At 40.5% G+C, this 25,985-nt stretch overlaps 2 protein-coding genes across 4 annotated transcripts; one reads left to right on the top strand and one right to left on the bottom strand.

Annotated features, from left to right (window-relative positions):
* Positions 1–1,050: 1,050 nt before the first annotated feature.
* LOC112892512 (transcription repressor OFP14) lies at positions 1,051–9,882 on the top strand. The gene is made up of 2 exons (XM_025959656.1): positions 1,051–1,156; positions 9,016–9,882. The coding sequence occupies exons 1-2, from the start codon at positions 1,051–1,053 to the stop codon at positions 9,768–9,770; spliced, it is 861 nt and encodes a 286-aa protein (XP_025815441.1). The 3' UTR covers positions 9,771–9,882.
* Positions 9,770–19,402, bottom strand: LOC112894528 (regulator of telomere elongation helicase 1 homolog). 3 transcript variants are annotated; one of them, XR_003228992.1, is made up of 24 exons: positions 19,194–19,402; positions 18,754–19,079; positions 18,417–18,556; positions 17,994–18,081; positions 17,735–17,885; positions 17,437–17,599; positions 17,102–17,278; positions 16,790–16,914; positions 16,537–16,588; positions 16,074–16,215; positions 15,806–15,960; positions 15,640–15,731; positions 15,455–15,562; positions 15,307–15,375; positions 14,547–14,633; positions 14,089–14,145; positions 13,893–14,008; positions 13,228–13,285; positions 13,057–13,156; positions 11,994–12,049; positions 11,432–11,911; positions 11,164–11,309; positions 10,207–11,051; positions 9,770–9,898 (listed from the first exon to the last, which is right to left on the bottom strand). XR_003228992.1 is itself a non-coding variant. In XM_025962277.1 (23 exons), the coding sequence occupies exons 1-23, from the start codon at positions 19,293–19,295 to the stop codon at positions 10,973–10,975; spliced, it is 3,069 nt and encodes a 1,022-aa protein (XP_025818062.1). In that variant the 5' UTR covers positions 19,296–19,402; the 3' UTR covers positions 9,959–10,972. The 3 variants fall into 3 exon arrangements, 2 of the variants coding, with proteins under 2 accessions (XP_025818062.1, XP_025818063.1); XM_025962277.1 differs by lacking the exon at positions 9,770–9,898 and having other exon boundaries at positions 9,959–11,051; XM_025962278.1 differs by lacking the exons at positions 9,770–9,898; positions 10,207–11,051; positions 11,164–11,309 and having other exon boundaries at positions 11,440–11,636; positions 11,732–11,911.
* Positions 19,403–25,985: the final 6,583 nt, after the last annotated feature.

The raw sequence follows: 25,985 nt of genomic DNA, 5'->3' as shown, positions 1-25,985 counted from the left end.
AGAACGGAGGTAGTAATCTATAAGCTTAGAGGTTTTATGCAAAGCTACTTTTTCAAACATTTTGTGTCTCAAATGCATGAGACAAGGTCATTTTTCCACATATACATGTGAAAAGTAAAATTTTGGGGGATTAGGGACCTTTTTGTTTATAATTTGCTACCTGCTTGCATATTTACCCATTTTTTTATTATTAGTTGCTGTTGCTCATGGATTTTTATCGTCATGCTTGATGTGGCTCAAGTCTTGAAGCCATGATTTTGCACTGTGGATCAAACTATTTGTTATTTTTGCTTGTTTGATTATTTTTGCTGCCTCCATCTTTCCTCACCCATGCTACCAGAGCCAGATTTCATTTAAAATGAGTATATTTATTTGTTGTCTTGTGTGAATCTGTCAACATTGAAAATGTGAAAATTGATTTGGAATGTTTTTAAGTATATGGCCATTTTCTTGGTAGTAAGTTATTAGTCAATTAGCCGGTGAACGTAACTTAATATCGGTATAAGAGATATAGTCATAATAGAAGTTTATATGTAACACGATTTCGTAAGAAGCATATTATGCACCCTTTCCCGAGTTAAGGCAAACTAAATTGGAACATACATGCAACGCTTTCATAATAGAAGTTTATATGTAACACAGTTTTTGTAAGCATGTTATGCGCCCTTTCCCTAGTGAAGATGAACAAAATTGGTACATACACGCAGAACAATATGTCGTATATAACTGAGACTTTACTCATCATATCAAGATACATTATAACTGAGACTTCTCTCATATCAGGATACATATATTGTTGTTGTGTACATTTCTTTTTTTAACAATTTAACAACAAACTGATCAGAAAGAGCTGAGCTGATGGTACAGTCAGATCTCGGAACGGCCGGCATTACAGAACCAGACCTTGTCTGCCTTTAGACCACTCAAGAAACTGTAGTACCTAAACACGGTCAGTGCGCAAAATAGGTGACAAAAAGCGCCGCAAACATGAGCATGTACGCAATCGCCTGATCGATCACCTTTGCATCAATAACCCGTGCTGTCGCCACCATGGTCGCCGGCTTGTCCTCCGCCATGGACAGCTGCATGAGCCCGGAGAAGAAGAAGGCCGTGAACAACAGCACGCAGGCCTTCATGACCACCATCTTCTGTTGCTGTACTAGCTGGAGAGTCTTTGAAGATGAAAACTATATCGCAGATTGGAGCTGTGATCCTTGAATAACTAGTGAAAAGTTGCTGCTATGCTCTCTGATGCTTACGGCGATGCAGAGGGATCGGTGGCTCTTCGTATTTATAGTACCAGGTCGACAGCAAAAAAGCGTGGTGAGCTGCATGCCCCGTTTGATCAAGACTTTTAAGGATAATTTGAACTGATGAGTGGGTCAATTTGTTTGTCTGGCTCGGCAGGATTGACCAGGCATTTGAAACATCTCGTCATAGTTTGAGATTTCGACATGCATCCACTGCATCTGCCAGGCCGGTTCTTGGCTTCTGCTTCAGTTCAGTTCAGAGCGTGAGATGACTTTTTGCATGCCAGGTCGTGAATGGAGTTGTCCCTTTGCAGAAATCTTCAGGGACAGGCAGCGCTAGAAAACTGCAGCACAACATTGACCTGGTCCTGCAAGCCATGCCATCCGTGCGATCTGTTTCACGTGCTGTATACATACTCGCAGAGGCGTACTTAGGGCTGTTTGTCGGGGTCAGCTGACCCCGACGTTTTTTTGTAGTTGTAGTGCAAGAATCAAGATCACTGTTACCCATCACTAATAACCCCGTTACAGCATCAACGTTACTGAAATGACCCTGGTCATCTCACTGTCTAGCCAGTGGCGAATCTAGGACTTTAAGCTAGGGTGGTCCAATAAAATAATTTTTTAAAATATTTTAGTGAATAAGTCAATCTAATTTTGTAAAGTTGCAGTTATTTGCGCTTCACCTTCTCAATTCGAGTATGAATTGTTGTATACAAGGAAGTAACATTATGGTTAAGTTTAAAGTGCTAGTTGGCTCGATCTGCAACAGGAGAATCAGATGAGCGGTAAGAAAATCAGGGTATAGGAGTTGTTGGGCTGGATCTTAGGGTGGGCCGGGTGGGCCACGGCCCACCCCCTAGATTCGCCGCCCCTACATCTAGCTCCGCCCCTGCATCCTCATATCTTCGTATCTTACATACTCGAGGATCCATAAGAATACGAGTGCCACTAACATGACCATTGCAACTTGTGTGATTTGTGAATGTGGTTAGTTTACAGAAAAAGTACTAAAGTATTTTATATCTTCAATGGAATGCTATGGGCAGTCAGCTCAGGATGTGGTATAATTGTCCTTTCGAGTATGTGTAGTCCACAGTGGCATTCTTGGGAACTACCGGGTACCCTGCAACTCAATGCAGCTCACGATGATAGGTTTGTAACCGAATGAAATTTGTTACCTTGTAGGTGAGTGAAGAATATATCTAGTTGGACAATTTGTAACCCTACCTTCTGGATATATAAGGCAGGTAGGGGACAAGTCTCAAGCAATATCAAACACCCAACATAGGGCGTATGGTGTTATGTCATTGGCAGCCCAAACCTGTCTAAGATTTATGTCCTTATGACCTTCTAGGCGTTTGAGTAATGCAACCAAGCAAGCTAGAAAAGCCATCAGATTGTCGACACAAAGCACATAAAACTTCTCTGATCATGTCAAGTCGGCAAAGGTAGGTATAATGGAGAAGAAACAAAGTTGCTACCATGCTATTTGCTACTGCAGAGGCGGATCTCGATGTGTTTCATTGAGTGTGCGCATTGAACTTTAGCGAAACTAAGATTTTTTTTAGTTATACATATGGAGTGAGATGTTGTTGACAGCAAAATCTCATTGGACAGGCAGCAAAACATGGGAACCTAAGAAGCAAGCCTCACGGGATTTGAGGTCATTTTTCACCATCTATTTCATGGAGACTCCCCAATTTGAAGGATCAACATCACTCACTTATTTTAAGGTTGGTATCTAACCACTCATTTAATTGCTAGCTTACTTGTTTGGTAAGATTGTTTACAAAATCGAGATGAAAGTGATGGAGGAGGTTCTTCTTTCATTTTAGAGGCAATTTTTGACCATCTTGTTCATGGAGACTCCCGAATTTAAAGAATCAACGTCACTCGCTTATTTATAGTTGGTATCTATCCACTTATTTAATTGTTAGCTTGTTTATTTTGCTAGATTGTCTACAAAATTTAGGTGAAAGTGATGGATAGGCTCTTTCTTCACATGCATGTCATTTTTAACCGCTTCTCGTTCTTTGTTAGCTAATTAGAGTATATATAATTCAATAAAATTTTGAGTATATATAATTTCAAATGATCTAATTATGTTTAGTATATTCTTCGCTTTTCTCATTCCGTGGTCTAGAACGCCGAGATAGATACTTCAAAGTTGCTACAAACCTAGATATTGGTGTTTCATGAACAACTAGCTGGATTCATTATGGAGCACGTCGTGAAACTCAGTAGAGAGTAATGCGTTATCTAGGGGCAAGGAGTAGCTCATGTTTTTTTTTTCTCAAACTTGTAATATATTAGATGTATGAACAGTGGCATGGATTTGTGTATGGATTCATGGTTCGGACTTGATGTATGGACTTGTAATATATTTTGATGCATTGTGCTAGTAACATGTATCCTGGTCATAAGATATGTATTTGTGATTCTCTTGTATTAATTATTATATTATCAAAATGGTGCTATATTTAATTTTAAATGTAGCTTTTGTGTGTGAAAATAAACATCGTTGTGGAGTTGAACCGGTGGTGAAATGTTCATTATCATTGCCAGTTTGGGAATAGAATCGCAGTGACATGTTCATTATCACCGTCAGTTTGGGTCCCAAACCCACGGTGAAGTGTTCATTACCTCCGCCGGTTCATGTTACAAATCGGCAGTGATAAGTTATTTACACTGCCTATTCATAACTGACCGTGATAACCAACATTATCACTACCGACTCAAATCCAATGAGAGCCCAAACTGGTAGTGATGAGCCCTTCTAAACCGGCAATGAAAAGCTTCATATAGTAGTGTATGTCAATGTTAAAATTTCGCAGGGACTTCCACAGTGTGAAGTTTATACATTGTATCCAACAAGTTGGAACTTATGAACTATTTAAAGAAATCACTACTTGGGCTTATGAATTATTATGGCGGTTGTTGCTGCCAGCACGTACCAACCAAAGTCTTGGCATCGATGATGGATAGGGTCTGAATGCGTACTAGACAGTTCTTAGTGAAATGTCACCAGTTAGTCATGATGCATCCGATATCCTAAACTTGAACAAATGCTTATAAAACTAAAAGCCCCTTTAACAATTAAGATTTTTTCGTGGTATATACGGAGGGGGTAGTATATATTGGCAATAGACAACCTAACTATAAACGCAACTTGCAAGGTGCTGCCCTACCCTCGCCTCGTCCAGCACACCAAGGACCAGATCACAGGTGCTGCCCTACCCTCGCCTTGTCGCTTCATGTTCTATCCATTTCCCGTTGTTTGTGTCCTTCATGTGGTCTGCTTCTGTTCAATTTTGGGGATTGTTAGGTTAAATATTTTGGATTGTTACCTTTTGATTTGAGGATTATGGCCAGTTTGTAGGCTGCTGCTTGTTCACTTAATGAAAGACAAATTGTTGCTCCGATTTTGGGGCATTTCTAATGTGGTTGCTCCAGTTAGTTTTTGTTTCAGAGATTAATAGGATCTTCTTTTTATTATCCTAGTGAAGTATAATGGTGTTAGATTACAAAATAAAGTTCCTTGTTGTTGTAACTGTTCTATTAATAAATCACAATGATATACCTAACCAAGTAAAAGATCAAGACAAAATATGACTTGGAGTTGATACATCCTGTTCTAGTAATGTTGTTATATTCATAAATAAATTCTTGTCTAATGTTGGTTGCAATATGGCCTTATTGGGCAAAATTCTAGTGCCTATAGAAGAGAAGTCTGCCTGGGGAACTGATGCTCCAACTTAGAACTCTTGAATGGTCTTGTGCATCACTAGAATGTCAGCTCAAAATTGTAGAAATGTTCTGTGTTGGGTATTAGAGACTTTAGTTCTCAGTTTACTGATCAGCTCCAACTTCAGCATCACTAAATGTTTTTATGATTTGCTTAATTTCAAATTTCTTTATGCGTGTGTTAGATAGATATAGAGAAAATGTGTTACTGAAATGCAAGTCCTGTTGGTCTGCGAGTGATTATATGGTTGTCATAGCATACATTTTCATTTTTTTTCATATGCATGGTGGCTTGGCAGCTTTGGGACATATGTGTTGTAGGTGTTCGGGTCGACTAGCAGCTTTGGGTCATTTGTTAATATGCTTCCTGTTGAAAAATCTTACTATTATTAAATAATTTGTTGATGTATCTTACAACCAGTTGTTATAATAAGTAGAGTGCAGAAATGACGTGTAATTTTCTAGTATGTGAGGCATGCTTTTCATGCAGCTTATCGTACTTTCATGATCACCGAGGATGAATGAGCCAAATGATACATTACTTGACTTTCTGATATTGCTTTGCTTGTAAATATTCAATTTCATCGGTCCTACCTTTCTATATTTTGTAGAAACAAGGAGTAGCTGAAGCCATGCGAAGAAACTCTCTTGCATGCATGCCTTATAAATTTTAGTCGTACATTTTAACTATACAAATTATACCATTATGCAATTGTGTAACTTTTAGAAATTGTATTTTGTAACTTCACTATTCTTGCTTTCTCAGTGTCCTTTGTGCATGTTGTATTGTCACAAAGACTGTTATGGGTAGCTTTTTTATTGAAGCTGTGAAAGTTTTCTTTTCCTTCTTCTTTTACCTTTAACATTCTTCATCATCTGTTTCTTTTAACATGTTGAAGTTTGGCTGGCTTCTAATGTACACTAAGGATCTTGTTTGAGGGCAACTTTGTTTAAGTTATTTAATACATTGCACATTTACCTGGTGGTTAAGTTCCATAATTTATTGGATATTGCTCAAGCCTCATAATTTATTGGATATTAACAATTTGTATGTTGTTACCAGGGTCCTTGATTAGGAACTACAAAGTGTCAGGTGCTCACCTGCCACTTCAAAAGTTTTATAGGTACTATATACGAATATTACACTGCTTACACTTCGAAGATTTTAGTATAATAGAACTATATTTTTTTCATGGATAGAAAATATGTTCTTACCAAGTTTAAATACAAAATCAAAAACCATTAGTACTAGAATTTTTTCAAACGACAGTAGTATAATTTTTTGTTACCTCTTCATATTTTTTAAAAAAATGCATTTCTGCATGCTTTTTAGTCTAGTGGCCAACTAAAACTTGCATTCTTCATGTATTTGTTCTGTGGCACAAGGACTTTGACATATGTTAGAAGGATTTTCAATTCACTTTTATGAAGTGTTGTTACTCAGTAATCACACAAAGAACATCACTAGAGTCCTGTAAGTATGCACACTAGAGTCCTGTAAATATGCATTCTTTTTTTTGTTATTGACCCCATTGGACCTTGCAAAAAATAGCTATCACAAGTTACGAGCTTAGTTACTCTCATAGACAAGTAATTTACTATTATATAAGTTGTGTACTTTTTTTGAACAAGATTGGTGCAAATTATAGTTTCTTATTTCTTACTTCTTTTCGTATATGAGTAAATTCTTTGCTTTTTCTGACTTTTCTGTGTTGCTCTTATGGGGTCTGACTTCATGCTTCATGATTTTTGTCTGGTGTATTTGCTGATCTTAATGGTGGAGTTTCAGTCAACCTTCACTTGGAAGCTAAGCTTTATATTTGTTGCTGCATATTGTTGTACTGTGCTTTATTCTTGCATCCATTTGCCAGCATGTGCTCAGCATATAGAAATTTAATTCCTTAGCCACCTTGCTCATGAAATATGTCACTCAACATTATCATTTCACAAGTCCGACTTCATGGGTTTAAGCTTTAAAGTGTAATTAAAGTATCTTGATGCAACTACTGTAAATAATTTAGTAAAGTCAACGGTCATAATTCAGGGAATTTATAGATCAAATACCCCTTGCGTTATTAACTGATAGTTTGATTTTTTCCCCCAACAATGCAATACAAGATTTCTTTTATTCCTGATATTGTGAGCGGATGCTCATTTCTGTTTCCACCCCCAAATTAGATTCCTAACATTGTTTCAAGTGCTAACTGTGTTTTGCAGAATGAGTTATTTTTGGATGGAGCTTGAGTCATCAGCATATATGCATCTAACCAAATAACACTTGCTTTTCGGGACGGAAACTATTGCAGGTGATGAACATGTTCTTACCGAGCTATATAATTTAAATTTCGTGCAATGCCTGATGAACCGTAGAACTTGTGCTTATCAACTTTAGATTTTACAACATTTACTTTATTGTACTTTTTGTATGCCAACAATTAGCATGTTTTTCCACTAATGATATCTTTGCTCATCATATTTTTATAGATATTTTAGCAAGATGCATTATGGGTTTTTGCTTGTTATCAAGACGTTCCAGGAGAAATTTTATCTGTAAATTTGTTGTCAAATTTACATGTAATTTTTTTGTTATTTTAGGGCTTTTTTATTATACTTTAGCTGGCAAAAGAAGAAAGCTAGAAACAAGTTTTTGTTCCGCATTAATTACTTCTTACAGAATGGATGAGTTGTTGGAACTGTTAGATGAATGGAAGGAATTACTTCCTCGTGGTAGTAGCTGGAAAAATGTTCTAAAAAACCAACAGCTACAACAGAGATGCATTTTGTTTTTTTATTTTCTTGTGAGATATTGTGCCTGTGAAATGCGTGTTGCATATGGTACAAAAAATATTATGTTTTTATATATATTGTATGAGTGAAGTCAGTGTGAATTTTGAATAGAATAGTGTGCTATTTTGTCAAAATTTGAAAATCTAATGCTAACGAACATGTAGTGTGACTGGGACTGTTGGGCTCAGAGTTCGCTACAAATAGTCCTAAACCGGCCCACAATAGCACAAAAGCCAGGCCATCGAAATGCATGCGGACAGTGGACCTGTACCGGCTACCGGGCGCGCTTTAGGAGGAAGCGGACCCATTCAGAGGAAAGCAGTGTAAAAAAAGGTAGGGGTAATTTGGGTTGTATCTGCTTGTTCCATTGGATCATCATCTAACACAACAACTCTTCTGTAGCCCCTATGTGTTGCACTATGTACAAGTTGTTAACAGGGCCACAGCTCACAGTTAACTTTTGCACTCTTATTATACGTCGGCGGTCTTATAAATTGTCTTATACAATTCCATATGGGATTTTTGATGATGTGAAAAAGAGGAAGGAAAGAGAGAAAATGAGATGGCTGCTTCACGAAATAATCTTCTCATAAGCTAAAGTTAAGGACTACGAGATCATTCTCGTGATTGTACAAGTTGCGGTCATACTGCACAATATTTTTTTGTTTTTTTCATTCCATAAATTAAGGAATATGATACTACTATGAAACAACAGACTTATGGTAGAAGTTGTTTGTTAAGTCGTCTTTCAAGCATCAAGTTTTTTCTTCTAATTTCTACTATTTCTTCCAGGATAAAAAATATTTGACTTGGTTGAGCTTTGTCAATAGATTGACAGCGAAAGAGATTGGCAGTGAAATAGAAACTTTTCTATTATAAAATATTAGAGAATAACTATAAAAAAGAAAATATCTCTTTTCCCCGCTGGCGCTCGCTCAATCCGTTCACCAGGGTTGTTAAGTCGTTACGTGTCATTATATAAAACTGGCTATTAGACAGCTACAATCTAATGGTGAGTACACACTACACACAGGCGGGAAATACGTTTCAGGGGAGGAACCAAAACGGGGGCCATTAAGCTGCCCCAGATGAACACCCTGTCCATTCAATCCGCCATAAAACACCCCGTTGTAACTCCACTAGCACAATAAAACAAGGGCAGGGCGCCACCGTTCCTGCCTCTTTAACGCACGCAGCTTCACATCTCTCGCCGTTCCCAATCTGCTACCAGGCTCCGCTTCTCACAGAGTGTTGGAGATGGAAGATGAGAGGAAGAGAACCAGGCTGCGCAAATCCTTGCAGCTCTACCTGTGCAGGACGCTCAAGAAGATCCCTCCGATGCACATCCCCAGCTCAACCATTCCGGCGAACATCACCGGTGCGCGCCTCCTCTCCACCTGCAGGTTCCCGAGAACCGCGTCGGTGGACATGGACGGCGATCGCGCCGCCGTCACGGCTGCCTGCGCGGACGAGAACAGCAAGGACCAGGCGGCGACGCTCTCCGACGTCGACCGCTTCCTCTTCGACAACTTCCGGTCCCTCTACATCCATGACGACGACGACAACAACCATCTATGCTTCCGATCGTCGCCAGGCACATCCACATCGCTCGTCGACGAGACACAACCGACAGCGAAGACGTCATCTTCCTCAGAGTCAGTCGCAGAAGACATCAAGGAAGCCAGGCCAGCTGAGGAGAGCGGCGACAACACGGCCATAGTGGTGTTCTCCATGGACCCGTACGCAGACTTCCGGAGATCCATGCAGAACATGATAAAGATGCACCATGGCCGCATATCTCAGCCATTGGACTGGGACTTCCTTGAGGAGCTACTCTTTTACTACCTGCAGCTCAATGATCAAGCTGTGCACAAGCATATTCTCAAGGCCTTTGCTGACCTGACTGCCGGAGCTCATCAAAAGGGCAGTTCAGCACCCAGAAAAGCCCAGTGGGCTCACAAGAGCGTTAGAAGTAGGAAACATTAGGATGGTAACTGTTACTTCAGAAATAGTACAAGGATACATTCAGGGCATTTGTGCTTGCTATTCAAGGATACAGATATGAAACAGCAAGCAACATGCTGCATTTCACTCTTCAAGTTTCCAAACTTCATCTGCAGATGTAGAAGGTGACCACACACTCAGGTAACCTTATCATACTACAAAAGATAATCAATTTGGGGACGAATCAAGTTTTAGATTATGTACTGTTTGAGCAACATATACAGATAAAAAGAGTAAGCCAAATTAACACTCCTAACAGCTTTACAGCACACCTCAAGAATACTTTAATTCATGATCTAATCATCATAGGGAATGCTGCCTCATGATATTCTACGTTTAACACCAAATTAAAGAAAAAAACTCAACCACGGGAGAGACTCCCCTGGGCTTTGTTCTAAGAAGTTGTCATGCTTCGAACCTGGCTCCGGACGGGAGTTTCAAGGACTCCCGGAATTCAACGAGGTCCACCGCGAGAAGCTTGGCCGCTTGACAACAAAGCATCAAAGGATGTATGTTTTTGCTTGAGTGACATATCAAAAAGCATAATTCTGTTACCCAGAAGGCATAATTCCAATTGTAAAGAGAGGGAAAATACAACCACAAATAAGTAATATATAAATTAAACAAATATAGCACTGGTTCTGAAAAAAAAATTCTATATTCAATAAACTTAAGCTACTTGCCAATCGGAAGTTGATCATATGAATAAATATACCTGCAGTTGTCTGCAATTTATCTTGATAAAAAAAAAACAGGATGATTTTTGTTGAAGGAACTTGATAGACTTTTATAATTTAGGAAAACAAGGGGGCAATTAAATTTCATGCGGGCATAGACATGAAGGATGATAAACAGTGTGGAGCTTGGGACAACTAAGAGTATAACCAGAAAAGGTATAGGAGGCCTGAATTTAGCACAGATAAAAGAATTCGTATTATATTTGAAAAAGGTCAATGAATACTCTTCTTATGTGCTTAACAGGCTTTTGGCATGTCCTCTTGTCCTTAGATCCAGAACTGCCATATCACATTCTAAAAACAAACTGCATGCACCTCAAGAATGTGAGCATGTTCTGTTGACAAATAGTTAAGTGTTCATCACAACCAGCACTGCAGTTATCACTAATAAAAATATAACACATAAGCAACAGAAGTGCCTTTAAACATGAGCGGAAGAGGTTGTTATCATGTACTACAAACATTATATTTCCGAACAAGCTGCTCATATAGTGGAAGATGGTTCTTTGGAACAAAAATCCTGAACCTGTAAACGAAACGAGAACGACGATGGGGTATAAACAAAGGTGCAATAGCATAAGGGAACAAAGAGCAAAGGAAGAGAATAACAAATGGAAGCACCAAGAAGTCTAAGTTACCCTTCAAGAAGTGGAAGTCTTCCTGGAGAGGAGAAAAGCTTTGCTATTTCTTCAAGTGAATCTTTTATATGCATAGTCTTCAATTTTAAGGCCTTCATAAATTCAACAAACTCTCTGTACTCTGCGCCACTAAGCTTTTCTCGAGCCTAGTAAACATACCCAAATTTAAGGAATAATGTAAATGATGCAAAGATTAGCATATTAACAATATAGCACTTATTTCGCAAAGCATGACATGGGATCAAACTACAGTGAAAGAACAGCATACCAGCTTCAAGAAGCTTGCCCCTGAGTTAGATTCCTGGCCTTCAGATTTTTCACAGATACCCTCATTCTTTCCACATGCTTTTTCTATGGTGCTTTTCTTTGATTGAGGTGTAGATCCTTCACCCTGGTATCTGGCCAAAGCTCTTGAATCGATATTTTGAGGCAATTTTGAAGAGACATCATCCAAGCCAACAGCATCTTTGGATCTGTCCATTAGTTTAGCTTTTTTAAGTCCTAAAGACTTGAAGGTATGTTCCTTCAGATGCCCATGTATTTCAACATCATCAGTAATATCAACAACCTTAGTATCCTGTGACAATTGGTCTTCAGAGAAGTGATGTGACATCGATGAAGAGTTGTGCTTTGTAGCAAGGGTAGAACGATTAGCAGGAGTGATCTGAGCCAACTTCATAAAGTTACTCTTAGTGGTTGAATTTACTGATAATGTAATTTGCGGGTACTCATTTCGTGCATTGGCAGCCTAGCACAAGAAAGACAGCATCTGTAAGCTCCAGGGTCATTAAATTAAATCTTGATCAGCTATGTCAATGCAATGGATTTACCAAATCTGATAGATTCTCTTCAGGCATGCATTTCTTTGTAACTGGTGCTATACAATCTGCATGTAACAACATTTTTCAAAAAAAGTAGCAAATAAATAACAATCGCTAAGAGAAATAGCAAAGCAGCATAAAGAGAAGTAACTAAATGTCAAAGTTCCATATTTCATTTGCCAACAAAATTAAACAAATCAAATGAGGCTGCACCAAGTTGCAATGGGGATACAAAAAAAAACAGTTCAGATCACATAACTCATGCTGTAGATATTCAAATATAATCAACACCAGAGCTAGCACTGTGTTTCTATCTGTAGAGAAATTCTTGCAGTGATCATAAATATAAGAAACTGAAATATGTATAATCATGAATTGAATTATTCTTTCTTTTAACTTTAATAGTTGAATTGTCACTTGCAAAGCTATAAATTATCTTTAATGTTGTTCAAAACATGTATTCAAAATTAACAAAATTTCTTCAGTTATAAGCACATCATGAAGAACGACAAATGGCATTTTAAATTGTAACTATACAAGATGCAAAAGTTGAATCTCCACAGCTTGCTAGAAAACAGAAAGCAGTGCAAGCCCCATAGGGTCATCTATTTGGTCCAAGGCAGCCACTATAGTTGAATTTTGCTGATTTAGTCCCATTCTGCTCAAATTTGTAAAATCAAGCCCTTCTAGCTCACTGTTGTTTTCTTGAATCCTAAACTACCTATGTATATCTAAATGGGTCCTTACAAATATATGACTAGTGAATTAATGACACTTCGACTAATACATACGTGGAGTTGTGGACTATTATCCAAGTTTGACAGGGTAACTTGCTACAAAACCTTTCTAGTAATATTTTCCCGAGGAGAATTTTACAACATCAATATGCCAGCTATCAAATAAGCTGTGAAAAACCATGCTCACAGCAGAACACATATCATTAACAAGCACGCTGGATTAAGTTTCAAAAGGAAATTACTTAAAATATTTAAGTGTACGTGAACTGGCATATAGAAAAATAGATAGAAACAGATAAAGAAGTTTATCACACTATTCAAAACTAGATCTTTACCATTACAATCTGTTCGTTTTAGCTTTAAAGGATCTGAAGTAGCTTTATCTCGAAAAAAACAGGTCAATCCTTGGACGACTTCTCCATACTTTGAGTAGCACTGCAGCAAGAATATATCATAGTAAAGATACCAGCAAAGAGCATTGTAGGAAGACAGTAAACAAATGCCACCTTTATATAAGGTCGGAGCCAATAGGACATCTGAGATTGATAATTTGGCCACGCAAACCTATAACCAAAATGCAATTGAAAGCAGCTTAGTTATTTTGAAATGCTAATTGTTCTGTGAAAGTTTGAATGAAACAAGCAACATGTTTCAAGATGCAAAAGCTTGTGCATAACCACATGTAACTTAAATTGCATACGTTAGCTCACAAAATGCAAAGCCTATTTTTGAGATTTTTAAAGTGTTGATCCTTTTTGGGTGTCACTCTAAGGATTACAATATGGAACCTAAAATGTCAGTATACTGGTTGCAAATTACGTGAATAACAGAAGAAATAAATAAAGTGAACTCTTTATTTCTTTCAATACGACTCCTTACAAGTGTTCTTTGTATCTAGTATTAACTAAAACAATCAAATTATAATGATTGGACAAAACCAAGAAACAACTCCTTATGTGTAAAATGTCATGGCGGATTGCGCTGACCATGACAGATATTATAGAAGATCCCCTTTGAGATCCAAGACTGTATGCGTGCTAGCATCTACTATACCAGGAACATCAAGAAATAATTGACAACCCAGCAAAATACATAATATATTTCCGTGGGAAGTCCAGCACAAAACCAACAATGCTTAGATTCCTTGCATAGAGGACTATGATAAGCCTACCTTTCATCACAATATATAATAGCTCCATAGTCATGGCGATGTCTGATAACACGTCCAACAGCCTGATTGACAGCCCTTGCTGCTTGTTGCACATACCATTCGTTTCCTGTCAACATCTACAAAACAATCATGAGACAGTTTTTGTAAAATTGATCAGAAGAGGTCCACTTAACCATTTACTATGAAATTATTGAACCTTTGTGTTCTCAGATGGTGTGCCCTGCTTATCCAAATACTCACGCTTGAGCCGAACCTGGAACAGACACAAAGGAAAATTGCAAGGTTAATGAAAGGAAAATGCCAATTACGTTTGCTGAAAGCCAAAGAGCAAATAGTGTGTGCAAGCTCATGCAGGTTAATGAGCAAGGAAGCAAAGGAAAAACATTTTATCTCAAGAAAACCCAAAAATTGATGACAGAATCTTTCCAGACTTAATAGATACAGCATGAATTCAACTTATCCAAAAAGCCAATGAAATATGTGTGTGTGAATACAGATGAACCCATCTCAACATACAAAGCCAGAAGAATTGAATATTTTCGGTACATAATTGCCAGTGCCAAACACACCGATATGAAGGTAACAAAAGGGGACATTCTTGCCTTTTAGAAAAGTTTAGGTAGATAATTCCACAGCATACAGATAGAAACAAACCTTAGGATCGGTTGGGGTAGCGAACGGCATTCCAGTAACTATTACTGCCCTCCCAGCACGGTCAGCAAAATCAAGACCCTCACTAACCTGTGCAAGCAAAATTGCATAAATGAGGGAGCAAAACTTAAAGATTAGCCGAAAAACAACATTTGTCCTTCCGATGACCTTTTGATTTCTATAAGTTGTTTAATCACGCAGACCGTGCCAGGGAGAGGGGGCCTGGCAGGGCCCTCCCTCCCTCCCTCCCTCATGCAGGGGTGCCCTCATGCTCCATAATCTGGCACTAGAACCATCTAGTTCTATAGACTCATAAGTATACTATTTGGCCCCTGCCATCAAATTAAAGTAACTAAGAAAATTACCCTGCCCCTTTTTTTGTCGTGAACTCTTTTCTGACTCTGCCAATGGTTACTTCTATAGCTCAATGACTTGTATTTTATAGGATCAGAAATAAGCCTTCCTTGTTCATGGTCTCGTACTCCTGCTATCCGCAGGGTATTCATGAAATTTCAGCTTTATAAAGGTAAAATACATATCATCATTACAGCACCCATAGATTTAATGCTACGATGTTAACCATGTTTTATCTTTCAGCACACGAAAAATGAGTAAACATAACAGTTATAATAAATCTTCGAATCATACAGGCTCGCAAAAAAAAAAATATCATTCAACTCAAGAACATTGGAAACGAAAAACTAAAATCAAGAGAAGTTAGAATAGAAAGCAAAGGAAGCTGTTACGGTGAAAAGGAACAAACTTTGCCACGACAAACTGCAAAAAATATTGCCCCAGAAGTAGAAGAATCGCGTAATTTCGCTGCATAATCCTGCAAATAAAATGGTTCACAATTATATGAGCATATTAAGTGTTTAAATTCAAGTCAGTTTAGTAAAATATCCCATAACCTCGATTGCAATTGGAAAGTTTGATGACTGCCTAGGCTCTATAACTGGCTGCTTGTGCTTACAGATTCGCTGCCAGATCGTGTTCTCAGCTGCTGAATTTGAATGGTTCTGTAAGAGATTAAATTATAAGTGTCTAGGATAAGTGCTTCAAATGGTTAGAACTACCAGTCAGAAATTAGGAATACCCTATTTTTCCAGAATTCAACACACTTATCCATCATAGAATATGAAGGGAAGAAAACAAGGAGTCCGTCTGGTACAATGCGCGCAAAGTTTACTGCAAAATGAGCAAATAAGTCAGCAGAGATAAATCAGAATAAAAGCAGCTGCATTTTGTAATTATCAGCCTACCTATAGCAGTACCCAATTCTTGTTTATATTGTATAGTCTCACGCGTACGATAAGAAGAATTAAGTGCTTGTCCAGAAGGGCCCACAGGCACTACTCCAACCCATATTTGATCTGGGGAAATGACATGAGGATTCTCTAGTCTAACTGGGAATTCACTGGATTCATGGAAAAAATGTTATCTTGATAATCAACATCAAATAGAGAAATCAATATCAATAAGCAACCAACAAAGCTCGAAGTCAGCGATTAACTAAATAGATTTACTTACAGGTTTAGTTCCATGGCTAGTGAATCCAAGGGAGATAAAGTGCCAGAAGTTAATATAATGGAGCGCACACCCAGCTTGAGAAATTCTTCCATTGCAAGCCCCGGGTTGAAACACCACCAACTAAGGGTTCTTGAAGATTTACCTGGCAATACAAAAAAATTGTGGATAATTGAATGTATAGTTATTCACTTGTTGAGGAGACTAACTAAAGAGTACATTATCTTATTTGAAGGGACCGTGTCTGATAGCTATCAATGTAATTATTCTAATCATGCAGTTTAGAATTGAGCAGTGAACTGTACCATGTGTCACATGTGTTTTTTCCTATATCTGAAAGAAGTCAGTGGAATAATACTATGCGTGCAGTTCATAGTGAGCAATGAACTGTATCAGGGATTACAGACTTTTTCGTTCATAACTTCATATAAAGAACATATATGTTACATATCAACTTTGGACTTACCCAGAACTTTCAATGCATCTCCAGATGTTTGCTGAGATTCGTTCACATGAAACTGGAAAGATTGAGTGTGATTGTAAGAGTACATTAAAGTATGCAAAGCTTATGCTGCAAATATGAAAAAGAGGGTTGGATGACAACAGAAGAGTGAAGCCAGAATTATGGAGAGGCGTTGAAATAACTTAATTGGATAAACCAATAAAAATGAATGGAGAAATGCAATCAGAGAGATACACAGAATTGAAGAGAAACTTACTCGATAATATTTTGCATGGTCTTGACCACCGCCCCTAAAAATTATGTCTAAAATGTCCCTAATTGACTCCAATCTAGACACTGTGGCCTTTGCCTGGACACCTGGTCCGGTTTCAGCAGAATTTCCTAAATATGCAGGAACAAAACAACGTTACTGAACCACTTTGCATGAACCATCCAGATATTTGTTAAAAGTTCAATGTGTTCAACTAACACAACAGAGCTCCAAAAGATGGATGACTTTGGCCTCACTAATTATTAAGAATAATACTGTATTGTAATATAAAGAATAATACAAGAAAAAATCTATTACCTTCCTCTAATAGCAGTGAAGCACAATCAATTGTCTCAATTAATTTTTTGGATGTGTCAGATGTGATATTCAGTTCAGAGAGGAAATCGTATATGTAACTCCCAGCTTTTGTGCAGCCCAACTCCTTGGATTCGATTACCAACTCACCAATTTTTTTCTCAAGTGCCATTAGGAGAGCTGGAAAGAATGTTTTGATATTACCAACATGGAATTAGTCTCAAAATCGTCGAAGTGAAGGTACAAGCTTTCCACATAAGAACAAAAGAAAGGCCTAGTAGTTTAGAACCACATGGATCCGAGTACGGCTATGAGAATTTGAAAGAATTTTAGCTCACCTTTGAGGATTGCATAATTTTCGGCGTCAAATTGTTTATCAGCAGAATTTTCAGTGGACCTCTTTACTGAACACAGTTTGATGCACTCATGAGCTTCTGCTACACAAGCAGTTAGATTATTTGGATGTAAGTCGAAAGAAGCTGCATCTGCACATATACTCTCCTGCATAAAAGAGTTGTGGTAAACTTAAGTCTAAAGTATTGCTGCTTTTACATTCAGAATCAGAATTCTCAATTTAAGTTTAAGGCTATAGTATTGAGAGTTCAATTACCAAATTAAACAGAAGGAGCCCCTTACCAAGTTGTGTGCTTCGTCAAATATAAGTACCGCATTGTTCCATGGTATGCTATTTAAGGAACGACGGTTTCCCGGATCAATAAGATAGTTGTAAGGAGCAAACAAGATATCAACTGACTTCGAAAGTTCCCGGGAGATGTAATATGGGCATCTTAAATGGTAAAGAAAAAGATGCCACTAGTGGGTCAGAAAATCCATAAATATGTTTGCCATTGATCTGTAATAATGGAAAATACAGAGAAAAAAATATGAAACTTACGGGCCGCTAGATTTCCCTTTACCAATATTAACCAAATCTTCTATGTCAAAAGGCTTGCTCCCAAAGTCAGGTTTGTTTTTCATGAACTCTGCAGGAAGTGCCATTCATGATCAATGTATTTTTCTTTAGAATAAAAAGGAAAAGTGAGTAGCTAAAGGTGGATAGAACAGAATTATTCGACCAGCATTGAATAGGTGGATAGAGCATAAGAAAGGTCTCCCACTTGAATAGACATTTGCAAGAATCAAACAATAATCATGGTATTCAGAGAGATAACACCCTGTATCAATCTGAATGGATCAGGGTACAGGCAAGAATTTATGCATGTCTGTTTCCTTCTATGGTTGCCATTTATTTTTGTGTGTAGCATGCAGAGCCAAATTTAAGGCTTAGCTACAAATAATAACTCTCTGTTGCAATTACCAGCGACATTGTTATTATGCTGGCACCGGCGTTTCTTGCAGAGGAAGTGACAGGCATTGTTCTGTGCTCTTCCACGGAGTTTGCTCACTTCGCTATGGATGCACATCTGCTCACGGGAGCCCAGCACTGCCATTTTTGGCCTGTGAAACATTATACACCAAATTGATTATGAACCATCAGAGGTTCTGAGATCAGTCAATCTACAACTGCAGCTACTGAAGACATTTCTAGCCCTCAGCACCGTGGAATTCATGAGAAATTACTTAACAGCAGACAGTCCTACACAATTAGCTTTCAAATAACAACAAGGTACTGAAGAACAAGTTCAGTTGCTGACCTGTAACTAGTTGCCTTGAGCTCCTTGATGACCTGCCGGAGCTGGCTGTGCGTCCGGGAGGCGTATATGATCACGGGGTACCCCGAGTGCTGCTGCTGAGACACGGGGTACCCCGAGTGCTCCTGCTGAGACAAGGGGTCCCCTGACTGCTGGCTCCCGGACAGCTGGCTCCCGTAGTGCGGCGGCTGGCTCCCTCCGCCGCCACGGCCGCCGCCGCGACCTCCCCGCAGGAACTCGCCGAAGGTGCGGCGCCACGCGAGCGACGCGCACAGCAGGCATAGCGTCTTCCCCGTCCCAGTCGGGCTCTCCAGAAGCGCGTTCTTCCCCTGCCCATCGATCCGGCGGGGAAACGCCAACCCGAAGCAATCAGAACGGAGCCAAAAATTGGGTAGGGTTTAGCACGTGGATTTGGAGGATTTGGCGGCGGGGGGATTGGTTACCTGTTGCAGGGACTCGATGACGCGGTCCATGTAGGTGATCTGGCAGTCGTAGGCATCGAAGGGGAAGTCGACATCGACGCCGCGGATGCTGTAGACCGGCATTTCGCCGCCGCCGGCGGTAGAGGCGGCGGCGGAAGGAGGAGTGGGCGGGAATGGGGGAAAGCTTGCGAGGGAAGGAGTCGGAGAGTGCGCGCCGAAGAGGAAGAGGGGCTTTGGTCGCCGAACAGGCCGAGACGGCGCTGTTGGACAGTCGCGGAACAAAACTTGGGCCGCATCCACGGACGGGGCCTGCTGCAGTCCGAATCCCCGGGGGTTTTTTTTTTTTTGAAGAAAACGAATCCCCAGTTTGAACAGAAACTATTTATAAAAAAACTGGATTTGAACAGAAATTTGGCGAGCCCCGCAATCTAATTGACGTGGTACAAAATAAAATCTGGTAGCATTTTCTTTTTAAAGGAAAACCGTATTACAATTTCGGGTTAAGTCTAAACATAGTCTATTTGTGCTAGAGAAATAAAAGTGGCTTTGCATGCCTTGATTATCGTAGGCCGACGAAAAAATTATTAAAAGCACTCACTTAAGTGTAAAATGTGGGCATGATGTTTAACCGTCTAAGGAATTGTAATTCTACCATCGTTTTTATCATGCTCCATGTTAAGAATATTGGAAGTATAACTAGATGTAGTTGAGTAGGGGAGATCTCGATGCATCAATAACCATGTTTTTTTTGTCTCACTTTGGCCTCTACTAGCTTTATGTTAAAATTACAATTTATTTTAATTTTTTTCAAGTTTATAAAAAATTAACATCTTCAATATCAAATTAGTTTGTTTGCTATTATCTTTTATTGTAAACTTGATTGAAATTAGTCAGATTTAACTTAGGGTCTGATTGGATAGGCAAAAACTAAAGTGGCTAAACTTTAGATACCTAAATTCTAGATAATTAAAAATAGCCCTATTGTGTTTGGATACCTGAACTAAACTTTAGCTGTAGTACTGAGAAAAGTTATCTATACCTCTATATCAAGCATGCTGTGAGAGGATAAAGTTTGAGGAGGGTATTTTGGTATTACTATCCGCTATCAGAAACTATCCCTCAATAGCTAGTTTTGGAGGGCTAATGGACTATACTTTATTTAACACCCGGATACTCCGGCCATTGACCCGGATACTCCGGGCGTGGAGTTTCTATTTCCATAACGTGGTCATCTGGACCCCACAATCTTTTAAATAGAAAATATCACTCTCTCTCTCTCCCTCACTCTCACTCTCTCCCGTTACCTCTCTCTCCCTCACCTCCCTCACGAGCTCTCCCTCTCCCCTAAGCTCTAGATTCCGAAATCTTTCATTTCAACTTGATTCCAAGGCCAAGGGAGCTTCACTCGGCATGGGGGATCAATTTTCTACAAGTATTACACCTTGGGGCGACATCGTTTTCGAGTTTTCTTGCGAGAGGAACTAGCTCAAGGTACTAGAAGCTAGGGCTCACCGATTTGGTTGTTTTAGGATGTTCTAGGTGATTTCCTTTGGTCAGATACTCCGAGGAAAAACTCCGGGTAAAAGCCTAGATACTCCGGGTTTGGGATACTCCGGGTATAAGCCCGGAAACTCCGGACTTCGGAGTCCGGATACTCCGGATATGAATCCGGATATTCCGGGTTTTATTAGAACTGTTGGATGTAGAATTGGGTAAATTTGGGGTAAATTTGTAGTGCTTCTACTTGGGCATTTCAAAGATTGTTGTTGCATATCGTATTTGCATACATTCTCATGTCATGTGCATACGTGTAGACGCCACCGCCGAAGGAGTCGTATATGAAGTGATCGCGGAGGCGAAAGAGCACTCGGAGCAAGTCCAACAGGGGGTTCGCAAGAATCCGGCCCAAGGCCCGTCTGCCCCTAGCTCTGAGCAGCAGCCCGAAGGCAAGCCCCGGTGCACATCCTATTAATTTTTAAATTACGACACCTATATATGTAGTTATTGCTTATACATTATGTTTAGGAGTTGTTTGAAACTCTAGTTGCATGAACCCTAGGTGTCCTTGAGTTATACTAGTATGTATAGGACGATAGAAATGCTATGCTTAATAGAACTCGGTAGAAGTCGAGTAATTTTTGGTTACTCGCGAGATATAGGATAGCTTTATGTTTCCAGATATGAGTTACTAATTTATGGATGAAAGTCTTGAAATGAAAGAAAGAATAAAATATGAGACCGGGCGGAAGAGGTGTAGTTCCGCCTGTGTCGATTAAGGACCGAGCCGTTGTTGGCCCTGCTGATCATGTTTGAATTGTACTAACCGCATGCCGGGAGTAGGAGGTAGTCGAAACCGGTAAGCCGAGTACCGCCTTGCTTCGGAAGTACAGAACTTCTACCCACCCCTTAGGGCGAGTCGAGTGGCCGTGGAGAATTGGGATGCATGAGTTTACTTTTGGTGGTCTCTCGTAGGGCTCGGCTGACTATATGCAGGTGGGGCGGTTCTGTAGTTCGAGGTGGGGAGGGGAAAGGTTGGTGCGTGTGGTCCGACGGGGCATACGCGTGCCGTGTTGGTTAGGTCCACCTTGCAAGATTAAATCGAATCGATTCGCCGTCAGTCGCTCTCGGATATGAGCACCTTGGTCACTGCGTCGCAGCGTAGTATTATGTTGGGGATGACAAGAAATATAGATGAGGATCCATACTTTGAATTAAGGTTAATGCTTCACATGTGTGCTATAGATAGGTTATGCCAATGATTAGATTATAGTTAAGTTAAATAGAATCTGGAGCTAAAATAATGAAAGTAAGGGATTACTTTAGTCGCTTTTTCTGCAAAATAACCACCAGCCAAATGCTTTGCATGTCTAGATATGTGGGCTAAGTTATACCCACTGGTCGGGTAAGCCTTGCTGAGTATTAGTATACTCAGGTTTTTGTTGGAGAAATGTTTTCAGGACCCGCACACGTAGACTTCTGTCCGTGTTGCGCCAAGTTCGTTCGGCTGGACGCGGAGGGGTGGAATATCGAGGATCCAGGCACGTAACTGATTGCACACTCGTGGGCTGAGTGTGAAATTCTTATCCGCTCTTGGATGTGGTAGGGGGTGGATTCCATGTTATCCAACTTTGTATAAAGGGCAGATACTCTTGTATAATATTATGTATTTCGAACTCGGTTTGTAAAACTCTTTGTTGTTATCGTTTTGTCACTCTTGTGTATTTTCAAGTTATGTCATGTTGTACCATCTGCGCCCACTTTCGCATGGGACTACCGGTGTTGTTTCGATCGGGCCGTGTGTCAGACCCGGGGCCACGGGGCTGCATACGTCAAGGAGTCCGTATTGGGCTAAGGGATAGGACATGTCCTGTACCTTATTTATGTTGTATTCTACCCGCATGCGGAGTAGAACTAGTCGATACAGAAGGAAACTACTCGAGTTGTACTTGAGTACGATTTCTAAGTTAGTATCAGACTAGGATTTATGTAACCCTGTCCCCCCGGATATATAAGGGTGGGCAGGGACCCCCTCAAAACCAAGATCACCAAGATCATCATACAGGACGTAGGGCATTACGCATATTGCGGTCTGAACCTGTCTAAATCTTGTGTTGTCTGCACCTTCGAGTTCCTGATCTCGGCGCATCCCAACCGAAAACCTACCACCTTGGGTATACCCCTCGGTGGGCAGCCGGATAAAACCCAACAGCTGGCGCGCTAGGTAGGGGGCGCGTCGAAGATCCATCGGCGAACTCGTTGGCATCTTTCTAGTTCACCAGGTGGCGGATTGCTACCTTCATGCATGTGCATCGGTGGATCGATTTATCGAGTTCGAGATCGGATCCTTCAGCGAACGGCTACATCGACCTCGACTACTCGGTTCGACTTCGCCTTGCGCTGCAACGTCGATGCACCGCGGCCGTCGACCTCGACAACCCGGTTCAACTTTGGCTTGTGCCGCAGTATCCGCGCGCAGCAGCGACGGGTTCGACTACTTCGACTTCGCGAGGACGATCGGCAGCTCGCCGACGATTACTTCAACTACTCGTCTCGACTTGAAAACTAGTCGGAATCGACTCCGACTAGTCAAGCTTCATCAACAAACCATCGCAGCTCCATTAACGAGCTCCTCAGCTTCGTCGATATTCATCCACGAATCAAGCTAAGTGATTTTTACCTTTTCCGACTTGTTCTCCACAGAATCGGCTACCCTTTCGGGTACGCCTCTCGATGGGCATGAAACCCTCGGAGGCTACGCCCTGATCGACTACTCCTGGGATGTTAGACCGACAGCCACAACTTTGGTGCACCGAGTACTGGAGGCTCTGTCACAGACTTAATGCACCGAGTGCTGGCGGCTTTGCCACGGCCTTAGGACACTGACTACGGAGGCTACGCCACAAGATTGTGTTCTGAGTGCTGGAGGCTTCATGGGACTACACCCTATGGAAGTATAGATCTTTGCGTGTTGCCACACACGCACTCGCCGACTACTTATGCGTGTATATCTCTCGATGGGTACGAAACCCTCCAGAGCTACACATCGCCGACTACTTTATGCGCACCGCGCATCCTCTTTGTCGCATGACGACTTCTTTGTCTTCTCTTAACGGTTGCTAAAGTACTCGAGTAGCACACGCCTTAATCCGTGAAACCTCGACTCTTCTGTAAGCCTATGCTCCTACGCGTGCATGCGGCAAAGTTCCCTACGCTATGGTCTACGGCCATCAGGGATCAGGTGATTAAACGTAACAGGCTAACTGTCCGGGGAAATTACATGGCCTAGCAAGAGCAAGACGCGAAATTTTTACACCGAATAAATTTTGGTTCCTTCATATTATTAGTGTGTACTACTCGGTATCTTCGCATTATGCTACATAATGTATGTATTGTCTTTTTTCAGATCAAGCTTCAGCAACAACCCTCCAGGCAGCAGGGCGTGCCATTACGGTTCCGCTAGTTCCAGGCTTGGGAGCTGGGTGATGCGCACTACTCGATATGGTTCCTTTGGCTCTCCTCGCTCGTAAGCTGGGGGCTGGACGCCGCAAAACTACTCGAAGACGACTCATATGAAGACTGAGAGTGCAAAAAAAACCTTAAGTCACCGCGCGGTTAAATAAACCAGCGGGAGGCTTAATTTCACTATGCAGAAGGCGAAGAGTTTTTTTTAGAATTTCAGAGTAATACTGCATGCCACGACTTTCGGATCCTTATCTCCAAGTTTGTGGGATTTGAATTTAAGCCTCGGGGGCTGTGAGACACGTGGCATCGACTACCTATTTTTCGAAAGTACTCGAAGGATAACAAGAAAAGATTCAAGGCTAGTTTGACCCTCAGCTTGATTCTTTGATTCAACCTAAGGCTCGGGGGCTACTCCATATGGAGTGCGATTATTCATCGCACCCCATATAAAAGAAAGAATTCGGGGCATGAGCACCTCATAGCTTCGATGCAGTCAGAAGAGTACTCGAAGAAAAATTTCAAGACGGAGCTTCGAAAGAAGTCGAAGACTGCTTGAGAAGTACTCGAAGAGACTGCAGTACTCAGCTACGAAGAGCTCGGGGGCTTGTCAGACCCGGGGCCACGGGGCTGCGTACGTCAAGGAGTCCGTATTGGGCTAAGGGATAGGACATGTCCTGTACCTTATTTATGTTGTATTCTACCCGCATGCGGAGTAGAACTAGTCGATACAGAAGGAAACTACTCGAGTTGTACTTGAGTACGATTTCTAAGTTAGTATCAGACTAGGATTCATGTAACCCTATCCCCCCGGATATATAAGGGTGGGCAGGGACCCCCTCAAAACCAAGATTACCAAGATAAAGGCAATACAAACCATCATACAGGACGTAGGGCATTACGCATATTGCGGCCTGAACCTGTCTAAATCTTGTGTTGTCTGCACCTTCGAGTTCCTGATCTCGGTGGGCAGCCGGAAAAAATCCGACACCGTGGGAGAGAAAGGATCGCCAAATTAAGCCGTTAAGCTAATGCGCCCGATGTGTTCAAATGACGGCCATTACGCTTAATTAGAGTTTTAATTTGGCGGTTCCGTCACACTTTAGTTGAAGGCTAATCCATATCTAGTCTCCCTATTTGGATCATCTAGAGTAAATTTTTAGCTGACTAAAAATTAGCCCTATATCCAAATAGACCTTTAGAACAAATCTAAAGCAAATTATTATTTAAAATGGAGAGCATATTAGGCTACTCCAAAGGGAGTTTCATTCTCATTAATTATTCCAGTAATGTGGCATCAGATTTAATAGAAGAGAGAAGAAACCAATTTCATCTAGATGAAATTATTTGGACACGGATACCAACTCTTGATGAGTTATGAAATTAAGGCCCTGTTCGTTTCCTGCCCTCTAAATTTTAGACCCATCACATCAAAGAGAATCTTATCATTTAGAAGTATTAAATAAAGTCTAATTATAAAACTTTTTGCACAGATGGGTGCTAATTCGCGAGACAAATTTAATGAGCCTAATTAATCCATAATTTGCCACAGTGATGCTACAGTAATCATCCGCTAATCATGGACTAATATACCTCATTAGATTCGTCTCGCGAATTAGCCCTAGGGTTCTGCAATTAGTTTTGTAATTAAACTTTATTTAATACTTCTAAATGATAAGATTCTCTTTGATGTGACCCTCTAAACTTTATACCCCAGGAAACGAACACACCCTAAATGCTAATGTGGAGGGGTATATTTTTCAAACTCCAATTCATTTCATTCTCGTTGATGCGGCTATTCTCGGAAACACCAATATGAAAACCTCCACTTGGATTACTGGGGCCTCTCACAAT

This window comes from Panicum hallii, chromosome 5 (assembly GCF_002211085.1).
Source record: "Panicum hallii strain FIL2 chromosome 5, PHallii_v3.1, whole genome shotgun sequence".
Classification (NCBI taxonomy): Eukaryota; Viridiplantae; Streptophyta; class Magnoliopsida; order Poales; family Poaceae; genus Panicum; species Panicum hallii.
This window is presented reverse-complemented; position numbering and strand designations above follow the sequence as displayed.